Consider the following 26378-nt stretch of genomic DNA (forward strand, 5'->3'; position numbering starts at 1 on the left):
CTCCGGGGGAAGCTGGCAAATTAGAGCAAAATGGAAACTCTTCCTACAAAATGTTGCTTGTACAGATCCCTGTGCTGCCCTGTATCATTTTGCATTTTGGTCCTGAGAAGCCTCTGGCAGCCATCCTGCTGAGTGACCCGTATGCCCAATTAATCCTCCATTCAGTGGGCCAAATGCAGTCCTGTTGTAAGCAGATGCAGCTCTAGATGGAATTGCTCCCCACTACACCAAGGCTGAATTTGGTCCACTGAGTTTAACGAACGTCTTTGGGCTGTCAGAGCAGTGCAGGAACGGATAAGCAGGCATTTGGGTTCACACTGGCTCTCTCTGGTGCAGTAAATATGGAGTTCATTCTTGCATGTAGCAGGTAGCTGATCTAAAATTATTTCTTGTTCTTTAAATATCACCCCGGAGAGGTGATTGGAGCTGGATGGTCCAGTAGAAGGGAACTTGCCTAAGACTTGGGAGACCAGCATTCAACTGCCTGCTCTGCCATAGACTTCCTGTGTGACCTTGGGCAGGTCACTAGCCTCTCTGAGTCTTGGTTTCCATCTGTAATATGGAGGTAAATATCATCCCAATATTGCAAGGGTGCTGTGAGACTAAAGATTGTGAGGTGCTTGGATATCATAGTAATAGGAGCCATATAAATACCTGAGAGAGAGCAGCTGTATGCTGGATGAAATCATGGTGGAATCAGTCTCCTTTTCTTCTTTGGTTCTCTTTTTAAACTCAGGTTTCAGAGTAGCAGCCGTGTTAGTCTGTATCTGCAAAAAGAACAGGAGTACTTGTGGCACCTTAGAGACTAATACATTTATTTGAGCATAAGCTTTCATGGGCTACAGCCCACTTCATCGGATGCATAGAATGGAACATATAGTGAGGAGATATATATACATACAGAGAACATGAAAAGGTGGGAGTTGCCCAACCAACTCTAAGAGGCTAATTAATTAAGATGAGCTATTGTCAGCAGGAGAAAAAAACCTTTTGTAGTGATAATCAAGATGGCCCATTTCAGACAGTTTGACAAGAAGGTGTGAGGATACTTAACATGGGGAAATAGATTCAATGTGTGTAATGGCTCAGCCATTCCCAGTCTCTATTCAAACCTAAACTCACTCCTCCTTTAAGGTTATGAAACCTGAATCTTCACCTCAAGGTAAGGGGGTGGGAGCCTATAACCCTCATCATATGTGCTTCACCAGCCTGATAATATGCATGGTTCTGTTGCTGTAGCCTCATGTGCCCTTCTCCCTACTCCACTGCAGTGTTTGTCACGATCCCTTGTTACTTTACTTCTGATTGTAATTTAAGTTGTAAACTTTGGGGCAGAGACATTGAGCCACATTCTCTTTCCACTTACATTAGTCCAGATTAACCCCATTATACTCTGGATTCAAACTGGTGTAAACGAGAGCAGAATTTGACTGTGTTGTCTTTTGTCTGTAAAGCCCCATGCCCATTTATGGCCCTGTGGAAAGAATAGACAATACTAATATGCTCAGTGGCAAGGGTGTGGCAGAAGTGTAAAGTGATGTTTGCTTTTGTTTGGGGACAAAGAGTCCCCACTGAGCACAGAAACTTTGGGTGGGTATTTTGAATGTAAACATGGTGACAAATGTTCTGTTCCCCCACACCCACAAAGCCAAATTTGATTTAGCTGCTGTGCTGGGCATTTAGTCATTCGTTAGAACAGTGTACAGGGATTCAGTTACCAGAAAAAAGACCAGAGGGGAAAAGCACTAACTGGGGCTGGGGAGAGGGAAATAAACTAAACTGACCTTGATCCAAGGCATTCTTTGGGGGCAGTTAATAATCAGATGGGATTAATGGCTCTTGTTTCTCCCTGGGCTGCCCACAATATGCCTCAGGCCCTGATTGCTAGTGTTTAGATTTGAATAATCCCATGGATAAATTGAATCTACGGATAATCTCATATTCTTCTCATTTCTGAATTCCAGTGTTACGAAGTAAGTTTGCGTGGACAGCAAGATTCCTCAAACAGGAGCCTCTCTCCTACCTTGCTCTATTCTCTTCCTTCCCCAAAATAAAAATGATTTTTCTGTGCTATAAACACTATCCAAAAGTATTTGTTGCTGATATCCCCAGACCATCTCTAGTCAATATTCAGGTGCCTTGCAATGGAGAGGACAAGTGTTTATGTACCTGCTCCCTCATCATTCATTCATTAGAAATCTTGGCCTGCATGCAGGATCAGTAGCTAGTTTATCTACATGGGTTAGTAGTTCTGACATGGGATTGAGTTCTCTTTCCACTTTACAAATGGATGTCTCATAGCTGTAAGGTCTTTGTTTCACCCAGTCTACCTCACCCTTCTTTGAAGGTTCCTGCTATTCTTCCTGGTCTTTCTGGACCAGCGTTTCCAGAAGCATCTCCTCTTCTCTGAAGAAGGGATTGCACAATCAACAATGCTGATTCGGTGCAGCAAGGGCAGGTGAGACATAGGTTATTCTCATCAAAGATCACGCACAGCTCACAGGCACAGCCAGCATCAGTTTGCTAGTCCTTATTTCCTGTGCTGGGCCCTATGTCACAGCGGTGTCCCTCTAGCTGAGGGTAGGAGCTAAGTTCCCTCAATAACACTGGTACCCATGATGCAAAGTGTTCGGTAGGAATCTCCATTACAAGAAATTTAAAATAGTAAATTATGGTAGAAGCCTAATCATTGCATGAATTTGGTCTTCTGCAACCAAACCATCTTGGGCTGTGGCCGCGTCAGATTTCTTAAGAGAAGCAGGGTTGGACCTTGGCATTACCTGGATGAGAGAACTCCAGGGTAAGTCCAGAGCTACAAGAAGTGTTGGTGCTTCCCTCTGCAAGTCAGTACTGACTCAGTACCCCTAACCTGGTGGTAGAGGGTATAGTACTGCAGGAAGTGGGGCTAGTGACTCAGTAGTTAATCTTTTCCTCTGCACCGGTTAAAAAACCAATGTCCCAGTATAGGGTTGTGGGGAGAGGGGGTTATGGAAATCAAGGTACTATCTTTTAGATGAAAAGCAAAACAGAGGTCCTGACCTGTGATCACTGAAGAACCTACAGTGCTCTTACAAGTAAGTCCTAGCCAAATTCCAGTTTGGGATTCATATCATGCCTTCCCAACCTCCCCCTGCAGTTCCAACTGCATATGGGTCTGGGCTTCTGCTGCACTTCCTGGCCCTGAATGCTAGAGTCATGTAGCTCTGTGCTTTGGACAATTACTGCAGACTGACGAACCAAGGGACGCACCCTACTCCTGTACTTATTCATTACACCAATACTGACTTGGATTCTAAATACATTCTATGGGTGGCGTCCCTGAGAGAACTTATCCACTGATGTTTTAAAAACTCCCGCAGCCCAATCTGAGTCTATGCTGGTTAGGTACTATGTATATATCTTATGAACCTTGTAATCCCTCATAACCCAAGCCTGACCCTAGATGTACAGTACCTTCCTTCTTAACTTGTGTAAATTTGATTTTAAACATTAACTTTAATAAAAGTGTTAAATCTGTTCTTATCAGTTTAGAGACTATAGTCTTGATTTTGCAAGGAATGTCAGGGCCTGTCCATGGATACTTTAAAGGGATTAACTAGGGTGGGATTAAATTGCTGCCCTTGGGCAGGCCAGTCCTATATTATTATTATTGTTTGATTTGTTTTAACAGTGCCCCAAAGTGTCGGAGGAGCTGCCCTACATTAAAGAGACAGTTCCTGCCCTGAGGAATTTACAAACTAGTCTTAGGGGTATGTCTACACTGCAATTAGACACCGTGGCTGGCCTGTGCCAGCTGCCTTGGGCTCGTGAGGCTTGGGCTAAGGGGCTGTTCACTTGTGGTGTAGACCTTTGGACTTGGGCTGTAGCCTGAGGACTGGGACCCTCCCACCGCACAGGGCCCTAGAGCCCAGGCTCCAGCCCACTGAGTTTTTAATTGCAGTGTAGACATAGCCAGGGTGACCCCAATGTGTGAGTTAGCAGGATGGTCGGGAGGGCGAGAGGAGGCAGAAAGCTGGGGCTTAGAGGGAGCCAAGGCTCGTGGGCAGCAGGCAGGAGTGAAGAGGTTCTTAACAAAAAATACCCTCGGCGGGTGGGCGACTTACTCAGCTAGTCTCTTGGCAGGAGAGGGTAGTGGCTCTGCGGCCCAGCTCCGGCGGGGGTTCCAGGGGTAACTGCTGCCCTGTGGCTGTTACACGTGTGCGCACAAGAGGAACACTGGCCCTGTGCACGGTGGGCGCTCTCCGGGGGCTGGCTCAGGCGTTCGGAAAGGCCTGGCACTGGGCTTGGCACATGCCTCTTTAACTTGCGGCTTTCTCTCCTGCACGGAGGTGTCTGTACTAAACTCACCTGCAACCTGCTGCCTTTCCCCGGGGCTAGGGAACGCCTGGCTGCTTTGCCAGGCTCATACCCCCCCATTCCCCAGGCTCTGCGTGCGCCTCTGGCTGAACTGGCCTCGCCCCGGGCCGCTCCCTCTCTGCCCCCTTCTGGGCTCCACCCTGCGCGCCGCCTTTGTGTGCACTGAGCCGGCCAGAGCTCTCTCCGCCCTCCGCCCTCTCCCCGGGGCTTCCATAGGCTGCTGCCGTGTTCGCACGCTGCCTGGTTTTAGGGCTGGGCTGGAGGGATGACAAAGCAGAGGCGAGCTGGGCTCAGCCCTCCTCCTCCGGCTGCCCAGCGCTGCTGTTATGGAAACCAGCCCGGCTTGCCCGAGCGGATAATGGAGCAGCCATGGCCAAGGCCGGCAGCAGCGGCGCAGCCCCCCAGCAGAGGGCGGGGGTCCCGGAGGGCCGGGACCCCTGGGAGCTGTCCCTGGAGGAGGTGCTGAAGTCCTACGAGCAGCCCATCAATGAGGAGCAGGCGTGGGCCGTGTGCTACCAGTGCTGCCGGGGGCTGGCGGGCGCGGAGGGGCGCTGGGGGCCGGCGGGCCGGATCCGGGACACGGCGGACATCCTGCTGCACAAGGATGGGACGGTGACCGCCCGGGGGGAGCAGGGCTCGGCCGGTGAGTGCCATGCGGGGGGCGCAGGACTCCCTCCACCCCCAGTGCGGAGCGGAGCGCAGAAGGGCTTGGCCGGCGAGTGCCCTGGGGTGGGGGCTGCTGAGGATAATCTCCGGGCCTGGGGGCCCCTCCCCATATTGCAGAGGCTGGGGGACTGGGGCCGGCTCCGCAGCCCTGGGATCACACCCTCCAGAGCCACCCGGAGGGAAAGTCCGAGCCAGGCCTGGCTGGGAGGGGAGCAGAGACGCCAGGCTCCCGCCCCCTCGTTTGCAGGGTGCACCCGAATGTCTGTCCTCTCCCCACCCCGTCTGGGCAGCTGCTTCTCCGGGGGGCAGCAGCAGAGGGTTGCGGGGAATCCCTGTCTGTTTACAGCCCTGCTCCCCCGGCCCCAGCAGCTCAGCTCGCCGCCTGTCGCAGCCTTGGCTCCACAGTGCCTGTGCTGTGTGAACACTTCCCCTTGGACAGCCTATGGATTACAGACAGCGTGTCAATAGGTGGATTTGTAACTGAGAGTTGTGATAAGCCAACAGCTCTCTGTATAGTACATACAGCTGCCCAGGTGGTGGGAGACCTTAGAGACGTTTGCAGGCATCCTGCATGCAAAGGGTTGTGAGTCGGGTGGATGGAACAGACATCCCTGTCCATTCCTATTGCAATGTATACACATGACCTTGCACCACTGGGATGCTGTGGTTGAGGTGGTCACATTGTGTCAGGCTTTTCCATTTGAAACCCCCTATTCTTAAGGGGGTTTATAGTACATAAAAAATTAACCGAGTTGAAACCCACCACTCTGATTGTGGGAAGTGGGGGGAGGGTGAGAGAGAGGACATTTGGGGAGATTCTGTTTGGGCACTTTTTTAAAACGGTCAGAATGAACAAACTCCAGAGTTATTTGGCCCTAGAAAACATGCCTGTCCATAAACAGGCCAGGTCCTGGAAAATTTATATCATGTGTAACCCAGAGACTTATAAGTATTTTGCTCTTCAGACTTTCTAGCTCTTTGGGTTAAATACTGGTGGTTAGTAATCTGTGTATTAAGAAATTTACTGACAAAACCACCTTACGGGAAAGTTAAGATTGGGAAAGAAAGGAAGAAAACCAAATACATGCATGTCTAAGGGTGAAATAATAATAAATATAATGAATAATGGAAATGGACCATGCCTTGTAGTATCTAGGCAGAAAATGGCAATATTAAGGAAATACACCAGATGCTGTGGCATCTGAGGATATGATGCTTTATCTGAATCACCGCGCTTCCCTGGTTCTCTCTCAGCCTTAATATTAAAGGGATATCACACTGCATGGAGAAGACAGACACACAATTACTGTGAAGCTCGTCAGTAAGATATTGAAGTGTTGGACACATGACAAGTGCATTGTTTGGGGTGTCAAGATACAGAGATGTTAAAATTCAAAATCTGGATAGCAATAAAAGTCTGGGAGTGCAGATCAGTTAGACTCTTGACCACAGTCACTGGTCATCTTAGTCCTCCCATGTATTCTTTCTGTCAAGAAGGGCCAGGCCAGGCCAGCAATGGCAGACGCTAGCAGCACACATTCAAAGATTAGGAGATGTCTAAATTACGTGTGTAAAACTGAACTTTAAACTTTACTGGATCATCCTTATTACCGATTCATGAGCCAGGAGGTCAGCGCCTCTTACAAAGACACATTTCGTAACCTTGGTAGGTTTATGGTCTATAATTATACCCCAAGCCAGTGGAAATTGTTTGCAATTTGATGGGTGTCTCAGACCAGCACCAACAGACTAGTAGGCCCGTAATAATAATGATCATGGTACTAATACTTGTACAGCACTTTTCATCTTCAAAGCTCTGTACAAACATGAACGTACTACTGTACTTTTTGCCTCAGTTCTGTCGGGTAGGAAAGTATTAACCCAGTTTTACAGAGGGGGAAGCAGACAGAGAGAGGTAAAGGGTCAGATCCTGTGAGACACTGAATCACTGTTGGAGGGGGTGCAGAGCAGAGATGCTCAGCACTTCACATTGTCAGCCCCAACTGCTCTGCCCGATGCCACCCAGCACTCTCGAGCTATGGGAGGGAGAAATCAGATGGTTTATGGTTAAAAAGCAAGCCTCTTGCAGCCTGTTCTGGCTGTGAGATAGCCTCACTCCTGGAATTCTGGAGGCACTTGGCCCTCAGCCTCACTACACCTGACAGCCTCCAAACAGCCACACCTGTCCTGTCAGATGCTGACCCTTGCACGCTCCACAGCTGCTTATTACCAGGGTCATTCAGTGGCATTTAGCTGAGCAATTCCAATTATCATGCCTGTGCCACTTGTGAGTTCTTCCTCCTCCTGACGCTTCTGAGGATAAATAGGATAAACAAACAGTTAAAAAAACATTAATGTGCATTATACAAATGTATGTTACTACTATGCAGCTCTGTGCCTCTGACACAGCATAAACTCAGCTTGCCATCCCCAGATCTGGGCTTTTACCGCCCAGCTGAACGAGAAGGAGGCTGGGTTGTTACTCTGATAATATTGACTGAAAACTTTTCACATAACCTCCAAAAACTGGCTGATCCTGTTCCGGCACAAGCACAATTTAAATAAATATGTGCCCGGATACAAAAGGAAGCCACTTTTCAACACAATACTGAAAATACTGAGTGATCTGACTTTAGTCTTTGTTCATTAAATCATTATAACTCTATAGCCAGTTTTGCCCACAGGCAATGCTGATCTCTTCAGTGGGAAGGAGGCCAAGAATTGCATCATTTTAATGGTCCCTGAAGGAACAATACTGCTGTGCCATGTTCTGTATAGAAGCATCTCCACTCCTGTAGAAAAGCCTCCATTTTTAACATGGCTTTTGCGTGGCTAGTGATATCTTGTGAGTTCAGTTTGCAGCCTCCCTCTCAACACAGAGCAATTCATGCAGGGTCTGCAGGACCTGCCATGTGTGTTTTCATAGTTTGCATGCTGGAAGTGCTTTCTTGTTTGCTTATTGTTAAAATCTTTATTGCCTGTTCCCCAGCCAAATTTCTGTAATTCTCTTGGTAAGTGCCACTCTGGGCAGCTTTCAGGGTGTTTAGAAATGGAAATGGCAAGTTGCCTCCTTGGGTGTTTAATACAAAATGCACTTAAATTGTCAGGAGCAGTGATACGAGCCTGGAGCATCGTTAGGCGTCTGTGTTCGTTTCCTAGCAGAGTGTTGGCTAAGGAGAGTTGCTTTAGGAGGCAGTCTCTTGGTCCTGGTAGGAATATGGATTTGCGGAGTCCTGAGACTAAGGGGAGCAGTTTTGCCCTTTTTGGTTTTTTGATTGGGAATGAGCAGCACTGGCCATATGGTCCCATAGGTTATCTTGTACTGTTGGTGTGAGAGTGCCATGGGGGGAGCAGCAGGATTTCTACACCTGTGATTTAGGATGAGGGCGGGCAGTTATGACAAGGTTTCCTCACTCTGTGTGGCCTCCCAGACACCCTCTCCCCAAACTGTAAACAATGAACTCGTGAAGCCCAGCTGTATCGCAGCTGGGCCCCCTGCCCATTGAGCTGTTACATGTTTGGATGTGCACAACATCCCCTCTGATGCAATCTGGCTTCAGGATTTAGCATATCCCAGACTCCACTGGATGCAACAATTCAACATGGCGCTGCAGTAGAACTGCTGTTAACCTCCTAAACATGCCCACACACTGTCAGGTGGTTTCTGCATTAACACCTTACCAAGGTTGGCTCCTGTTTATCAGTGTTTCTGCCTGTAACTGGCTCCCGCTGAAGAGCATCTCTGTCTGGTTAGAGCAAAGCATCATTCTCCCTTCCCTAGAAAGACCTGTAAGTGTTGCCTCTGAGGCTACCAGCCCTGGCTTCTCTAAATAACTGGTATTGAATGTCAGTTCAAAATTGTACCTTTGCATGGCTTAAGGTGCAGGTTTCATGTTTGTAGGGGGAGGAGGCATTCCTCTTGGTGGGCAGGAGAATCTTGCTGGAGTTCTGAGTATCCCCCCTTTCCCCTTGCTTTAAACTCCTTCAAGGCCCTGTCCTTAGTTACCATCCTTCTGGGCAAGGACTGGATGCTGCTTGTAAATGCAGCCAGAGGGGAAGGGGGTGCAACTGAGCACCAAGACATCACCCCGCACTGTCTGATAGTTCTAGCATGTGTCTAGGAGAGAATGTTTCGGCTGCAGGGAACACCAGCCAAAGACAGAACAAGAGAGAGAAGGGAACTGTCCTAAAAGTGACATTCATTCTGATTATGCAGTGTAAGTGTAGCCGGGTTGCTCCCAGGATACTAGAGAGCCAAGGTGGGTGAGATTGTCTCTTTTATTGGGCCCAACTTCTGTTGGTGAGAGAGACAAACTTACTGCACAGCCCTGGGTTCTTCTGCTCCGACTTTGCCACTGACTCATGGTGTGATGCTAAGAAAGTCATTGAACTGGTCTATGCCTCAGTTTCCCCACCTGCAAAACCCACCTATTTCTCTCTCAGCAGGGCTGTGACGGTTACATTAATGCTTGTAAAAGTGCTTTTAGACTCTGGTATAAGAGGATCTACACTAAATGCAAAGAGGTGTTACTGCGGGAAGTTTACTGAATTAGTTGGGCCTATGCAGGAGTTATAGAAACCATGCCCTGGATTGTTCTGCTCACAGCAGCAGCTTCATGTCAGGACACCACTAGTATGTTTTGCGGGTGGTCTGCAGAAAGTAACTGGGTTCACTGTGGGTACATGTGGAAGGCAGAGCACCCATAAAGCTGAGCTGTTGGAGGGTATTAAGTTCTCTTTATATCTCTTCTGAGACTAAGATGGGTGTTGGGGTCTTTACAGAACACACATGATCTCCAGTTTCACATGCACAACTCTGGGCCTGCTCCTCCTAACTCCATTGGCATTAGTTGAGGTACTCAGTGGAACCACAGTATAGTAATTCTCCGTTTGTGGTTTCCATTCCTGTGCTGGGATTTGTCTGCTCCAAGCAGTGCTGATATTGATGACACTTGGGATTCTTTGTGCAGGAAGCTTTTGGGCCCTCTTGTTTTTGGAGGGGCTGGGAGAAGGTTTAAATTCTTTTCAGTTGTTGTGGATTTCTGAAAACGTTCCATGAGTCCTTAAAGGAATCATGGACGGTGCTGTTGTTGCTTTCACCAGCCTTTCGTGGAACATCTCTCTCTCTCTCTGTTATCCTCGGGGCCCTTCGGTTTTGCTTTTTATTTATTTTTTCCCGGGAATTTATCGGTGTTTATTACCACAACAACAAAAAGAGGTGAAAATTATTAATAATTTTTCTGAGTAAATCTTGGGGTTTATTTTGGTGGATGGAAGGATGGGAAAAAGTATTCAGTAGATTAATGCTTTGATGAATGGAATTCAATGTGGTTTGCTCAGAACTAAAACAGAACTCAAAACACAATGCCACCTATGAGTTAAAGAAAACACCATACAGTAAAAGCTTTGTTATCTGGCATATTGGAGGAATGGGGGGTGCTGGTAAGTCAAAAATTCTGGTTAACTAAGAGTATCAATGGAGGGAGGGAGTTTGGCTGGGGGTTGGGGCATGGGAGGAGGTGCGGGGCACGGGCTCTGAGAGGGAGTTTGGGTGCGGGAAGGGTTTCGGGGTGCCGGATCTGAGCGGCACTCACCTGGGTGGCTCCCCGCAAGCGGCGACATGTCCCTACTGCTCCTAGGAGGAGGCATGGCCAGGCAGCTCTGCGTGCTGCCTCCACCCACAGGTGCTGCCCCTGCAGCTCCTATTGGCCGCTGTTCCCAGCCAAAGGGAGCTGCAGAACCAGCACTCGGAGAGGGGCAGGCGCGGTGCACACCATTCCTCCACCTAGGAGCAGCAGGGACATGTCGCCACTTCCAGGGAGCCACATGGAGCCAAGTAGGGAACCTGCTGGCCTCGCACCAACCGGACTTTTAATGGATATCAGAAATGCCGGTTTCTAGAGCTTTCCAGTTGGTAAAGAGTCGGATGACACAGCTTTTACATATCTCTAATGCCCAAATAAAACTTTTCATTTGAACAAAGTTTACTGTTGTAGCCTTAGAACTATTAGCTATAGATATTTACATTTAATAATTGGGTCACACCATTTGCAGCGCATACACTCAACTTCATCCTTTTCTCCTGTTTTTATTTTTTTTTTAAACTTTCAAATTTGCCTTGGGTTCTGAAACATATTTTGATACAGATTTTTGTTTTCTTCCCATTTTAGTGTGTCAGATCTTTAAACCGTTATCTGCTAACAGCTTGAAATGTGTACATGATGGGCGTGAGATTCATCAGTATGTTCAGATGCGCACGCACTTCAGAATTTGCATGCGTGCCTGTTGGTTTATTGGGTGTATCTTCTAGACTAATATATAGCCTTACTTCAACAGGCAGCTTTGCATATCCACACAGACAAACATATCTCATGTAAAGTATTGTCGTTTCCTAATACAGATATTTTTTATATATGTGAATGATACAAAAGTAGGGTGAAAATTAGAAAAAAAAAAAGAATAATACTTTTTGTAAAACCTGGGAGTTTTTCAGTACGAATCGGTTTAAACTGAAAACGAAGGGGCTTAGTTATCCTCAATGATTCTGACAAATGGCAATTTTACAATAAACTCCACAGCCTCAAACCCAGGCGGTGCGTAATTGAGGCATGGGAAGGTTAAGCCAGCCCAACCCTCGTGCTGCTGGGGGGAGGGGAGAAGCAGTGGCACTTTAACAAACTCAGAGAACTGGTAGGTAAGATCCTATGGGAAGAAAATCTAAAGGGAAAAAGAGCTCAGGAGAACTGGCATTTTCGCAGAGAGACAGTACCAGGTGCATCAGCAAACTATCCCGATGCAAGGGAAAGACAGGAAGATTAGTAAGAGGCCAGTATGGCTGCATCAGGAGCTCTTGAATGACCTGAAAATCAAAAAGGGATCCTACGAAAGTGGAAACATGGATAAGTTGCTAAGGAGGAGCACTAAGGAATAACACAAGCATGTAGGGACAAAATCAGAAAGGCTAAGGGACAAAATGAGCTACACTTATCTAGGGACATAAACAGCAATAAGAAAAGATTCTATAAATACATTAGGAGCAAGAGAAAGACGAAGAAAAGTGTAGGTCCTCCACCAAGCAGGGAAGGAGAGCTAATAACTGATGACATCAAGAAGGCTGAGGTGTTTACTGCCTATTTTGCTTCAGTCTTCCCTAAAAAGGTAAAATGTGACCAGATACTTAACGCAATTAATATTAACAACAAGGGGGAAGGAACACAAGCTAAAATAGGGAAAGAACAGGTTGAAGAATATTTAGGTAAGTTAGATGTATTCAAGTCAACAGGGCCTGAAGAAATGCACCCTCTGGTACTTAAGGAACTAGCTGAAACAATCTCATTATCAGTTATCTTTGAGAACCCATGGAGGACAGGAGAGGTCCCAGAGGCCTGGAGAAGGGCAAACGTAGCACCTAGCTTTAGAAAGGGGAACAAAGAGGACCCAGGGAATTATAGACCAGTCAGCCTAACTCCAGTTCCTGGAAAGATACTGGAACAAATTTAAAATTTTTATTAAGATGATGTTAAAAAAAAAGTGAACAGAGTTTGAGCATAGAAGTTTCTGGTTATCAGGGAATAACAGTCAATTTGTAAGCACCTAGAGGATAATAGCCAGCATGGATTTGTCAAGAACAAATCATGGCATACCAACTGAATTTTTTCCTTTGACAGGATTACTGGCCTAGTGGATGGGGGAAGCTATAGACGATATATCTTTATCTTAGTAAGATTTATGACACAGTCCTACATGACATTCTCATAAAGAAACTAGGCGAATGTGGTCTCGATGCAATTACTATACGGTGAGTGCACAACTGTTTGAAAGACCGTACCTGAAGGGTTATCAGTGGTTCACTGTCAGACTGGGGGACGTATCTAATGGGGTCCTGCACAGGTTTGTCCTGGGTCTGGTAATATTCAATATTTTCACTGGTAACTTGGATAATGGAGTGGAGAGTATGCTTATAAAATTTGTGGATGACACCAAGCTGGGAGAATTGCAAGCACTTTGGAGGGCGGGATTAGAATTCAAAATGACCTTGACAAATTGGAGAATTGGTTTGAAATCAGCAAGATGAAATTCAATAAAGATAATTGCAAAGAACTACACTTAGGAAGGAAAAATCAAATGCACAACTACAAACTGGGGAATAACTGGCTAGGTGGTAGTACTGCTGAAAAGGATCTGGGGGTTATAGTGGATCACAAACTGAATATGAGTGAACAATGTGATGCAGTTCCAAAAAGGTTAATATTGTTCTGGGGTGTATTAACAGGAGTGTTGTGTGAAAGACACCGGAGGTCATTGTCCTGCTGTATCTGACGCTGGTGAGGCCCCAGCTGGGCTCCTGTGTCCAGTTTTGGGCACCGCACTTTGAGAAAGACATGGACAAATGGGAGAGAGTCCAGAAGACAGCAACAAAAACGAGAAAAGGTTTAGAAAATCTGACCTGTGAGGAAAGGTTAAAATACCGGGCATATTTAGTCTTGAGAAAAGAAGACTGAGGGGGACCTGGTAACAGTCTCCAAATACATTACGGGCTCTTATGAAGAGGAAGGTCAATTGTTCTCCCCATCTAATGAAGGTAGGACAAGAAGTAATGGGCTTGATCTGCAGCAAGGGAGATTTGAGGTTAGATATTAGGAAAATCTTTCTGACTACAGGACAGTTAAGCCCTGGGATAGGTTACCAAAGGAGGCTGTGGGATCCCTGTCAATGGAGGTTTTTAAGAACAGGTTAGACAAACACCTGTCTGGGATGGTCTAGTGTTATCTGGTCCTGCCTCAGTGCGGGGGGCTGGACTTGGGGACCTCTCAAGGTCCCTTCCAGCCCCACAGTTCTGCAATTTTATGATCCCCTGCTTTTCCCTCATTTGCTGTTTAGATAGGAGCTGCCTCAAGCTGCTTTCCATTTTCTCTTAATGGCAGTGTGCTTTACTGCTGAGATCATGTTGAGCTGATTCCTGAGTGTATTGATTGTCTGAAGTGTGAGTAGCTGCAGTGGTGATGCCCTCGGTCCCATTCGCTCACTGCCTTGCAGTCCAGTCCACACTGCTCAGGGGAGCTGTCCTAGAACAGTGCTTACAGTGCCATGTTTAAGCACAATTGTTCCTCTTCTCTGTGTAGCTTGGTAGGCGTGAGCAAACCCAGCTGCCTGCTGCATGCGCTTGTGAATGACTCTCCAGTAGCAAATTAACATGTCCAGTCCAATGCTCATGAGAGACCCTACCATAAAAAAATGACGAGCACAGCACAGAACTCTTGAGATCTGCCAACCGCAAACTGGTATGTGTGTAGCCCAGCATTTGTAAATGTCCCTTCAGTATCATGGCGCCCAACACATCCCTCCACTTGTGCGTGGTTCGGCAGGAGCCAAATGCTCTCGCAGACAATAGTGAGTAAAACAATGTGCGAAGAGGAGAAGCCTCCTGCCCGTTATTCCTTCTCAGGGCTGGCGCTGTGACCCTCCAGGTGTCCAGCACCCACTCAGATTGCCAAGGCTTGCTCTGAGTGACAGTGGGTGATCTCCAAGGGTGAAATTCACCCCTGGGCCACTTAAATCCTCTGTGCTCACATGGGGCTGCAGGGGCAGAGACCTTGTGCTGGGCCTGTGCCCAGGGGTGAATCTCACCCCACCTGAGCAAAGGGGGATTTCTTTTGAAACCCTCTTGGAGCAGATCTGCAGGGCTCTGCAGAGTGCACTCGCTGCCGTGCTGCAGCTCCCTCGCTGCCTGCCGGCTCTTTCAGAGCCCAGGACAAGCCTTTGCCCAGTGCCCTGCTTGCGGGTGTCGCATGAGCTCTTTGTCTGGAAGTCACTCTGAGCACTATTGACTAAATAAATGGCATGTTAATGGCCCGAGCTCCCTTGTGAACACAAATCCAGTACGTGGCTTTGGAGTTGTGGCTATCACAGAAAGTGAAGCTGGAAAGGGCCTATTAGGTCACTTTATCCTCCCACAGGGCCAGTGCAGGATTGTTCCTATAGTGTTTTCATTAGTGCTTTAGCCAGTCTAATTTTAAATGTCCCACTTTCCTTGGAAGAGGATTCCACATGCTAATAAACCTCACAATTAAACAATGTCCCTGAAGTTGGTCTGACTTTCCCTTTAATTGGCCCCCCATCACCACTGGGGTGCTGCGGTAACTCCTTTCCCTCTGTGATCCTTACACATAGGGGTTTATCCTATTTCTCCTCTCCTCTCTAATCTTCATTTAGCCCGCCAAACACATTTCATCCCTTTAATCTTTCCTAATAAATCAACCCCTCCAGCCCCCTCAGACCATTTGTTGCTCCTCTCCAGATTTCTGTCACTTTGCCAACAACTTTCTGGTGTTTAGAAACCCAGGATATTTGTACTTGGACCACATCTCACATAGGCGGCCACATCTCATTATCCCCATTTCACTGATAGGACTCGCCCAAGATCGCTCCACAGGTCAGGAGTAAAACCCAGGGCTCCTGACTCCTGGTTCAGTGCCTTGTCCATTGACCCACTGAGGAACGTACCCAGAATTCTAGCTGTTGATTTCCCTGCTCTGACATAACACCTCTACATGTACAAGCCAAATGAGAATTGGGATTTTAGCATAAACTAGCACAGCCATACTGCACTCCAAGTGTTCATCCAATTTGCTGTCCATTATTAGCCCTACGTCTTTTCCCAAGTTACTGCTTTCCGGTTACCTGCCTCCCATGGAATATCTGTGTTTTGGGTTATTCCTCCCCGAATGGATTAGCTGCAACTGCCCAGGTTGAATCTCATTGTATTTTCTGCCCATTTCTCTCTTGGTCCCTGGGGGTTATTTCTCTGCTCTTCCTGGTATTTGTGGTGCTTCCCAGTTGAGTGTCATCTGCATAGCTAATTAAATGTGGTGTGTACCTAAAAGGCTGATCCCTGCTGCATCCAACTTCTCTGCCCCCTGTGCCCTCCAGCCTCAGTACATTGCTGTTCTCATTACTGTCAGAACCTGCAGGACCAGAACCTGAGACTATGGGGGTGCCAGGCTATGACACTTCTGCATCGGGTTTCCGCTGGGGGACCCTGTGGAGCTAGACACTGCAGGAAATACACACCAGCAAGGCCTGAGTGGCGGCCCCCCCACAGCCCACTGATTGGCCCAGGCTGGTGTATAAACCAGGAAGTCATCACAGAGAGCTGTCTGAGCAGTGATGCATACTGGCTGCTTGCTTCCACTCCAGACATTGGCTTGCTCTGAACCCCAGACTCTGGCTCCTGATCCTGGCTCAGCCTTGACTCCGCTGCTTGCCTCCTGTCTGCAGCTTGGTGCTTGATCCTGACTTCCTGGAATCCTGACCCCCAACTCCTCTACTTGTCTCCTGACCGCAACTTGGTAACGGATCTGCGCACACAGGCTGCCCATGGCCCGGCCTGACGTTACCGATCATTGCAGTGTAATCCACATGACAGTGCACCATCTCCAAGACAATTAGAATGAACTGTTTCAAGTAACGTTTTCTGAGACTGTGACCAATGTTTTATACATGCTCTCAAGGTACCACAGTACTGCATGCCACAAGGGCCTTATCCAGCATGGAAGGAATGCAAGATCAGGCCTTAAATACGCAATGCAGTCCTGCTTGTCTGGAATGATTTGTCCTTCTTAAATCCAAGCCGCTCATTACTTCTGGTGCTGTCATCTTCTAGGTGCTTGGTATTTGTTCCATTGCTTTACTAGGGACTGTAGGTAGAGTTCTTAGCCATTGCCAGGAGCACCTCCTTCCCCTCCTGCTCTTACCCCTTTGAAAAGGACATTTACCACATTTGCTTTCTTCCGCATACTAGTACCTGCCTGGTTTTCCATGACTTAATCAATAATAGTCAGTGTTGGAGGAAGTTTATAACAATTTAACACTTTTCCTCTGCAAAAGCTTGAGCCTAGGCTTGGCTGGATTAGATTTTTATTGGTAAATGTCAGTAAACATCAATTTCACTGTATACACATACACCGATAGACAAAACAAGTTTCCATCTATGATGATCAAGCTTTACAGGTAGGCAAAGTAAGAACAATGCTGCTTGAGAACTTAGAGTTTGATTTAAGGATATTTCCTTTGTATATTTTGACATTTTGTGTTTTAATGGTTATAAACTTTTTGAGTCACATATACTGTCATTAAATAATTGTCTAATCCCCCCATAATTTCCTGAAACTCTGAACATTCACATCAATGAAATAAAAGTACTATTATTTTTGTTTTATCCATTTTGTCACAGCCGCTATCTTAGAGCGTGATCTCCTGGGTTCCTATGTGATACTTTAAGATTAGTGTTTTGGGGATGGGGGGATTGCTTATTACTTATATAATATCTATACTGTGGTAGGGCCTACAGTCTCCAATCTCATAGTGCCAGGCCCTGTCAGAACATAGAAAACAGACCTTTCTCCCGAGCTGACATTTCTTCCACTCATGCAGCGAGGAATGAAGCAGGTGCATGGAATGGAAAGCTCGCTATCTGTAACAAAGGTGGGTGTGAGGCAGCATCTGCTAAACCTTCACATTTTCAAATCCACAGGTGAGATACCTTATCCCCCAGAGGCTTAAGAGAGCTAGCGGAGGAATTATCAGAACCACTAATGTTAATTTGTAAATTAGCTGGGGTGATTCCTAGGGGTTGCAGGACTACCAATGTAAATGCCAATATTTGAAAAGGGTAAAAGGGATGATCTTGGGGTTACAGATGGGTTAACCTGATGTCGAGCCCAGGTAAAATTAGAGAACTGTTAGTTCAGGACTCTCTCAATACAGAATTAGAGGCTAAAAATACAATTAATGCCAGAAAGCGTGGGTTTTGTGGATGGTAGGTCTTGTCAGACAAGCCTGCTGTCTTTTTTTTTGACAAGTTTACAGGTCTGGTTGATAAATGCAGCTGTGTTGATACAATATACTTAGATTTATTTAAGGCATTGGACTTCGTACGACATGACATCTTGATTAAAAAAACTTGCATCATATGGAATTAACAGGGCACACATTAGATGGATTAAAAACTGGCTCACTGACAGACCTCAAAATGTGGTTGTTAATGAGGAGATATCAATGAGTGGGGCCATTACTTACCAGGGTCCCCCAGGGATGGGTTCGGAGTCCAACTCTATTTAAAATATTTATCAGTGATCTAGAAGAGGATATAAAATCTCCTCTGGTAAAGTTTGCAGATGACACAAAGATTAGTGTGGTAGTAGATAATGAGAGTAGAGTGATCTGATTCGCCTTAATACAGCCAATGCAAGGTAATATGTCTGAGAACCAAGAAGGCAGGATGTATCTACAGGATGTGTCTTGGAAAGCGGTGAGTCAGAGAAGCGTTTAGTGGTCATCATAGGTAATCGCCTCAACGTGCTCTCAGTGCAACGCTGTGGCCAAAAGGGCTAACGTGGTCCTTGGAGGTATGAAAAGGGGACTATCCAGTAGGAGTAGGGAGGTGAACTTGCCTCTGTACACAACGTTGGTACGACTGCTGCTGGAACACTGTGTCCGGTCCTGGGGTCTGCACCTCAGGAGGGATGTGGAAATCCTGGAGATAGTTCCAAGGAGGGGCACAACAATGACCCCGGGTCTGGAAAACAAGCCTTGTGGTCTGAAGCTTGTCTGCTCAGTTTGTTGAAGAGAAGCTGAGAGGGGATGTGATCACTGTGCCCGGAAACGCAGAAAGGAGATCTGAGTTGGGCGGGGCGGGGGATGTCTTTACTACCTTGCTGACAAGGCAGAACAAGAATCAGTGTCTGGAAGTTGAAGTTAGACAAATTCACCCTTGAAATTAGATGCCTTTTCCTAGCTGTGAGGGTAACGAAATATTAGACCAGCTTCCCAGGGGAGCTGGCAGCCTCACCACCACGTGGGGCCTTTGAGGAGATTAGCTGTCTTTCTAGAGGCCATGCTTTAATCCAGCTTCTGGGGAACATTCTGCAGCCTGTCATACAGGAGCTCAGCCCAGGTGATCACTGTGGTGCCTCTGGCCTTAGAATCTATGGGATCGAAGTGTAAATAACTTACAGGCACAAACTAGTGGAGTTATAAAAGCAAAGCTTCAGGAGTTTGATTTATAACCCAAACTCCCAACGTTCTGCAGCTGCCAGAGGAGCATTAACCGTGTCTGTTTCTCCCTTCACAGAGCTTCCCCTGACCCTGTCACCCTCAATGGAAGCACAGGTATGTCGCTAATGTGATTTTTCAGAAAACTGTTCAAGCAAATAAATCTCATGTCTTGTGTGTGTGTGGATGTGCACAGACGGTTTCGTTTTAAACCCAGACAGAGCTCTGATGACAGCATTAGCTCATCCCCTTTCTAGACCAGCTGCTTCTTGCAGTGTCCTGGCTTTTGCACCGCTGGGTCCTGCAGTCAGCATGCATGGTGGGGGCTGAGGGAGGAGGAAGCATTGTGCCCCGTGATTATTGTACACAGGAAAACTCCATTCAAAAAAGCACGATGTGGCCATTTGGGGAACACCTCTCGCTGACTCCTGCTCAGGTGTCAGGTCTCAGGCCTTTCCCTCTCCTGGAGTGAAGTAACGTGAGTCTCTCGCTCTTAGACCAGGCCCTGAGCTACATCAACCAGCGTATGGGTGATCGGACTGAGTTCGGCACTTGCGGTTCTTCCCAACGGGAGTCTGAGACCAATGGGGATTCTAGACTGACCAGCCAGCCAGCTTGTTTAATATTAACAGTAGGAAGAAATCATAACATAAGAGAAAAGGGGGTTTAAACCGGCAAACAGTCTGCATGCATGTCTATCTTACTTAGAGCTTACCGTTCCCTGATGGAAGCTTAGGAAAGCCTAACATCTTCAGACACCCCAGCGCTGTCTGTGTGTCAGTCTGAACACCTCAGCAACAACTGCCTGACCTCCGGACAGTCTGCCTTTTTAATGCTTCAGTCCTTTGGATCTGCTGGCCCCAGCACTGGGAGAGCAAGCTTTGTAATGGGGCTTATTGCTCAGGCATTGTCTCTTAACCACCCTGAAGAGCTTACTGGGAGTTGGCGTATCTTGAACTGTTGTTCCACTTCCAGATTGTTTTTCCAGCAGCCTGCTGCTAATGTAACCAACACATCCATACAGTGAGCACCCCAATACCATGTCACACACACAATCCACCAGTTGTCACAGAGCAGCCTGGGTCTGTCACACTCTTCTCAGGGGAAAGATTCAAGGACTGAGCTAAGAATATTGGTGGGTCACTGATTGATTCTCCTCCTGTGTAACCATGTGCCCTGACAGAGAGCGGTGAAGAGCCAGAGGCTGCTGTAAATATGGCCATTAAAGTTCTGACTGAGTGCATAGGTCATGACCTGCCCAGATACACAGAGCCAGAGCAGCCGGGAGGCCTTCCAGGGCATTCTGTCTCTCCCCAGGTTGCAGTGACTAGCCTCAAAGCATGAAAATAATGGGACAGGTGCAGCGCATCTTCTGGCATTACAGGGGACGGTTCCTTTCTGCCGCTGCCTGGCGCGGAGTCAGCAGGCTGGGCAATCGCTGCTCTCAAACCATCGCTCCCTTTCCCTGCTCCAGCCGCACGTGTACTTGGTGCGTGTGAAGGGGCGGCAGCTCCACCAGCTGGCCTGGTTCCAGGTCACGGCGGCCGATCCAACGCCCCGCTGCATACGCTGTGTGCTGCATTCACTGCCCTGGTGGCCGGGTGGCTCTTGTTTTTGAAATTGGACACACATTTTTTTGCCCTCTGCCACTGGCTGGCGTTTCATATTTTACCAGCCAATCAGACTGCAGCATGAGTGACTGTGCTCAGTGAAATTGGCCAAAGCAAACTCCAGCCAGTTAGAGACGCAGGAGAGCGATCAGGCTGCTTTTACTGTGTTATTAACCAATTGTAGAACCGCAGGAGAGCATTTGAAACGGGTTAATTGTCATATGAACCAGTCATATCTCCATGCTCACCCCTCACCTCTTGATTCCCCACCCACGTTCCGACTTTATCTATCTAGGAAGAGCCACCTAACAGCCTGACTTGAGCAACTGCTCTCCCTGCTCCAGGCCCCTGCAGATCTCAGTTTCCAGGGGCTGTATCCTCAGGGGGGGAGCCCCACCCCAGGCCCTCTCAGTGCCAAGTCCATTTGAAGTGACTGGAGCATGGCTGGTCCTGGAGCCTTCATTCACAGTAACTGCCCACCACAGGCCTGTTCCCCCAATGGCGGCAGCAGCGGCTGCAGGCCCATACTCCTCAGTCTGAGCATCACTGCCCTAGGCTCGCCAGCCGCCTTAATGCGTCTCCTGCGGCTCTTTGCAGCACAGGATATTAGAACACTGGGTGACTGAATTCTTAACCCATCTAAGTTATTAACCAACCAGGAGGCTTTTACTATGTTATTAACCAATTGTAGTTGATAAAATAATAATACTTGATCAGTCATTTTGCTGTGAGAATAGTATCTATCTATATGTACAAACTATAAATGAATTCACAGGACTATGGCTCTTTTGGGTACTGTTGCTCGCTAATTTGACTCCTGAACCACTGAAGTCTGTCACTGTTCTAGGGTCAATGGAGCCACTGGAGTCTTTCTGCTGACTTGGGTGGGCTTTGGATCAGGCCCCAGATCTGCCTTAGCAGCAAGGTGTAGGCAGAGATAAGCTATCAGCGCAGCGGCCTTTTGTAGACTGCCGCACGCTGTGTTTGCCCGGGTCAGGAATGTATCCCGGTCCAAAGTTCAGCCCGTTTCTGGCTCCTTTCCACTCTCCCGCCTGAGTGACTTTCTCTCCCTTCCCCCGCCGCCAATGGCGAGTGTTTTCTCTCCTCCCGGAGGGTCTGGGGTAGCTAACAGTGCAGTGCCTGTTGGTCCCAGCAGGACTGTTCGCAGAACCTCTGCTGCTTCTTTCCCTCAATCCCCTGGGCTGGCTCATGCTTCCCTCCTCTCCCATGATAATGGAGTCACGATAAACAGCAAAGGCCTGGAAGATTCCTGGGGGGCAGGGGAGGCAGCCTTCTTCATGGCCCAAACAGCATCATAAGCCTCTCACAGCCAGCACGTAAGGTCATGGGAGGCTGGGGCTGGTGGAAGGGGTATCTGTCACCATGTATCCTACAGCTCCCTCTCCACCCACCAGCCAGCACGGAGCACCAGGGGACCCTTTTCTCTCATACCGCTCCGGGCAGCTTTGCATTTGCAGGCTTCATGGGAAAGCCGATGGGCTGTATCTAATTCAGACACAGGGCTGAGGAGGCTGGGGCTGGAACATGGAGCTTTCACTTCCAGGTCACCAGCTGGCACCATCCCTGCTTGTTACTAATCATATCAGTGAGCCTCTCTGGGGGGGATAGGGTGGGACAGGGGTCTCTAGGTGTGGCCAGACTCCCCCCAGACTCAGCACTACCCTTTGCGCAGGGGTTCTCAAACTGGGGGTCGGGACCCCTCAAGGAGTCGTGAGGTTATTACATGGGGGGTCGCGAGCTGTCAACCTCCACCCCAAACCCTGCTTTGCCTCCAGCATTTATAATGGTGTTATAAATTAAAAACACTTTTTAATATATTTAAGAGGGTCACACTCAGAGGCTTGCTATGTGAAAGGGGTCACCAATACAAAAGTTTGAGAACCACTGCCTTCGCGGGAGCCAAGTTTGGTAATACACAGCAGGCTCACTAGGGGGTGCTACATGGTGATGGAAATCCTCCAAATGGCAGCAGTATGTGAAACGCATGGGTGGGCGGGGGGAAGGAAAGCATGATGTGATACCTGGCCCGTTCCAGTGCTTGGCTACAGAGCTTTGTGATGCCCCCTCCCATGTCATGTGCCCTCGGCCAGCGTCCTAGCGCTGAAATCAATGTTTCTAGCTCTTCCTTGCCCTCCAGATGGGCGGCATAGCGCCTGCTGGCTGCCCAAGACGCAGTGGGCAGATGGGTAAGGCTGTGCGCCCAGCATCTAAACAACACCTTGTGCCCTTCCGGCTGGCCGCCTCCCCTGTGCGAGCCCTGGCATTGTTTGGGGGTAGAGATCGCAGCGCAGCTACACTGGATGTCTCAGCCTCCTCCCCTCCGGAGGCATCTCAGCGTAACTGGCCTTTCCCAGCCCCAGCCTCAGCCTCTGCTCTGCTCTCCTGTTTCCTTGCAGATGGTGCAGTCGCTGGGATTTGCCATTTACCGGGCGCTGGACTGGGGGCTGGACGAGAGTGAGGAGCGAGAACTGAGCCCCCAGCTGGAGAAGCTGATCGACCTCATGGCCAACAGCGACTCTGACGACAGCGGCTGCGGCATGGCGGACGAGGGCTACGGGGGGCAGGATGAAGAGGAGGAGGCTGTGGAGGGGCTCCCACGAGCCGTGCGCACCTTCGGGCAGGCCATGAGGATGTGCGCCGCTCGTCTGACGGCCCCCCAGGAGGCACAGCAACATTACCAGGCTGTGTGCAGGGCCCTCTTCGTGGAGACGGTGGAGCTGAAGGCTTTTCTCAGCAAGATCCGGGAAGCTAAGGAGGTGAGAGCCAGCCTTCCCCGCAGGAGCCTGGGGCGACCCGTCCTCCCTGAGAGCCAGAGCGTGTGGCAGTGATGCACGGCTAGGTGCCCACAGCCTTTGGTACTGCCATAGGGATTGGCTGGGAGGCTTCTTCACCACTTGCCTTGCCCTCTAAGCTGCTGGTGCTGCACTCTGACTCAGAGGGGGCAGCATCTGAGTGTTGGGTGAAGTCGCCCCTGAAGAAACGCTGCTCTTCGTGTTGCATTAAGGACCTGATTCCCCACTGCTTTGCTGCAGCGTTATGCCAGTGAGTGGAGTCATCCCGGTGTAAAAGTGGAGTAACACAGAGCTACCTAGGCCCCCGGTGTGTAAAGCGCTGCAGATCTCAGGGCCCTGGTAGCTGGGCATCTACTCCCTAAGGGAAATCCTTAGAAATCTGCACTTCTAACCATCGGGGGGACCAGGGTCGGGGGCATCCCTGGGATTTCCTTCTGGCTTTTGTTCTCCGGGATGGCTGGTGAAAGCCAGCCATTTGATGCCAACAGACTGGCTTCTCCATTCCCACAGTGGCTCCGGACTTTGCTCTCACCCAGGTCATGCTCTCCTCAGTGATTCTGGTGCAGGGGCCATACAGTAACTGGCCCATGGCCTCACGTTCTGCCTTTTCCAAGCCTTCTGTTGAAGGGGAGGGTTTGTTGGGAGCAGGAATTGGCCTCCATTAGTGATACAAATACTCAGTATGACTTAGTTCCCTCTCCCCAGCTCACACAGCACTCTGCACAGGTTCATTGTGACCTCACCCCATGTGACTCACATCAGAGGCACGAGAGCAGGAGAAGACGTGAGATGCCAGGTCAGGGTTGGTCCCTACAGACTCTTCTCCAGGGCTTTGTCCAGCCCAGCATTAGGTGACTCCATTGACGGGGCTGCTACATCTCACCATGAGGGAGTGTCCCCCGATAGTCCCCAAAATCTCCCTTTGTCTTATTTCATCCCCTGGCTCCTGATTTATACCGCAGTGCCGCCTGAGACAGTCCTTCTCCCTGGGAGGGAGGTGTTCTGAGCCCCATTTGACAGCAGAGCCAGGATCTCAGTCCTCTGCCCTCTGCTCTAACTGTCAGCCCACCCGTCCCCCTCCCCAGGCCTCTGTCCATTGTGTGCCAGGGCCCAGAGGAGGCGGCCTGCCATGTGCATTTCGCCCTGGCGCTGCTCCCAGGGCAGAGCCAGGATCGTATTTATAAAAATGGGACACCGGGAGAAATCAGGAGGTAAGCCCCCTGAGACCCTCGATAGCTAGGCAGCGAGGTGGTTCACTAGCTTTCTGTGAGAGATTTCCCTATATCCTGGTGTGGGGAACGGCACCAGAGTCCCCGACCCTAACACAGCGCTGCCATTCAACAGCTAATTTCAGCTCCTCTGTCTCGTTTTAAAAGGCCGTGTCCCACCCCAGCCCTGACTGATAGTTGCCCACGCAGCTACCCCAGCCTGCGGCTTTCCAACCCAGGGCCCAGTGAGCTCAGTCAGGGAATTCCCAGCGCAATACCTGCGGTCCCAGTGAGTATCTCAGGTCTGGTGGCCAGATACCGCAGAACACTTGCATTGGTCTATGGCCAGACTCTACTGTTAGGGAATTAGCACTGCTGCAGACAGTGCGCTTGCTGCTGTACAAGACACACACATGCCCACGGTCCCTGTCCCAGAGCTTTCAATCTTTAGTGGGCAGCTAGTGCTTGCAGAGCGTGGGATGGGGGGATAGTTCAGGGGTCCTGCGTAGGAGAAGTAAAAGCAGCAATACAGGAATGGAGCTGTGTGCATCAGAGCACCCCGCTGACTGCTCCATTGCCAGACCCAGAGGGGCAGACCCTTGATTCTCTGGGAAGGCCTGGGCTGGTCTGGGAGGGCAGGAGTCTGAATCTTTGGCTCTTCCCAGTGTACCGAGCTGCTCTAGCCTAAGATGATGATGATGACTGGTATTGGGATAGTGCCCAGAGGCCCCGGTCAGGATCAGGGCCCCATTGTGCTGTACGCACACACAGTACAAGACTGTCCCTGCTCCACAGAACTTAGCATCTCGCCCAGCAGCAGACCCCATGGGGGGAGAGAGGGCAGAGCAATCCGGCAGCAGCAGGACCCCAGGCTGCAGAGCTGAGTTGTGTGCATCAGTCGCTGGCTTTGAGTCTGTTTGGTTTGCTTTTCTCTGCCTCTCCTCCCAGAGGTGGTAATGACCCCCTAGCGCAGCCATTGTGTGTGGTGCTGTGTGAGACGCAGCCCCTGACCTGACAGGACCTGCAGGGGAGTCTCCAGGACGCTCCACGAGGCCCAGCATTTGCCTTTGCAGGGGAGTGAATCTGCTCCACAGCGTCACAATTCCCTACGTGACGGGTGGGGTCTTCAAGACCCCATTGGCATTGCGGGGTTGGTGTCTTATGGCACCTGCTCTGACACAAGTCAGGCAAACCCGCAGTCCCAGCCTCAAGGGGGTTAAAGATTAAGCTGCAGTTTCCTAGGATTGCCTTGAACTCCGCCCTTACGGGTAATCACAAGGCAATCATCTGTTCCAGGAAGCGATCTCATCAATCCAACGGCAAAGGCATGTGCTCAGGATTTGATGGGGTCAGCGGTGTTACCCAGAGGCTGTTCACTTGCTCATTAACCTTATGAAACAGCTCAAGAAAAATGTATCCACCTCCTCTTGCTCACCCGTGTCTCCAGCAATGCCTGGGGCATGAGTTAATAATAATATAGTATATGGAGCTATCCTATCTCCTAGAACTGGAAGGGACCTCGAAAGGTCATTGAGTCCAGGCCCCTGCCTTCACTAGCAGGACCAAGTAGTGATTTTGCCCCAGATCCCTAGGTGGCCCCCTCAAGGATTGAGCTCATAACCCTGGGTTTAGCAGGCCAATGCTCAAACCACTGAGTTATCCCTCCCCCCCAA

The 26378-nt window shown here is 49.1% G+C and overlaps 1 protein-coding gene across 1 annotated transcript in view; it reads left to right on the forward strand.

The window, feature by feature from the left end:
- Positions 1 to 4725: 4725 nt before the first annotated feature.
- Positions 4726 to 26378, forward strand: part of LOC113409607 (protein spire homolog 2-like) — a 39543-nt gene continuing 17890 nt past the window's right edge. The window contains exons 1-3 of the mRNA XM_026663730.1: positions 4726 to 4999; positions 19154 to 19191; positions 23102 to 23461. Of these exons, the coding sequence (XP_026519515.1) occupies positions 4726 to 4999; positions 19154 to 19191; positions 23102 to 23461 (672 nt within the window). The remainder of the gene's footprint in view (positions 5000 to 19153; positions 19192 to 23101; positions 23462 to 26378) is intronic.

The sequence above is a fragment of the Terrapene carolina genome, unplaced genomic scaffold (assembly GCF_002925995.2).
Source record: "Terrapene carolina triunguis isolate 2854851 unplaced genomic scaffold, T_m_triunguis-2.0 Scaffold33911, whole genome shotgun sequence".
Classification (NCBI taxonomy): domain Eukaryota; kingdom Metazoa; phylum Chordata; order Testudines; family Emydidae; genus Terrapene; species Terrapene triunguis.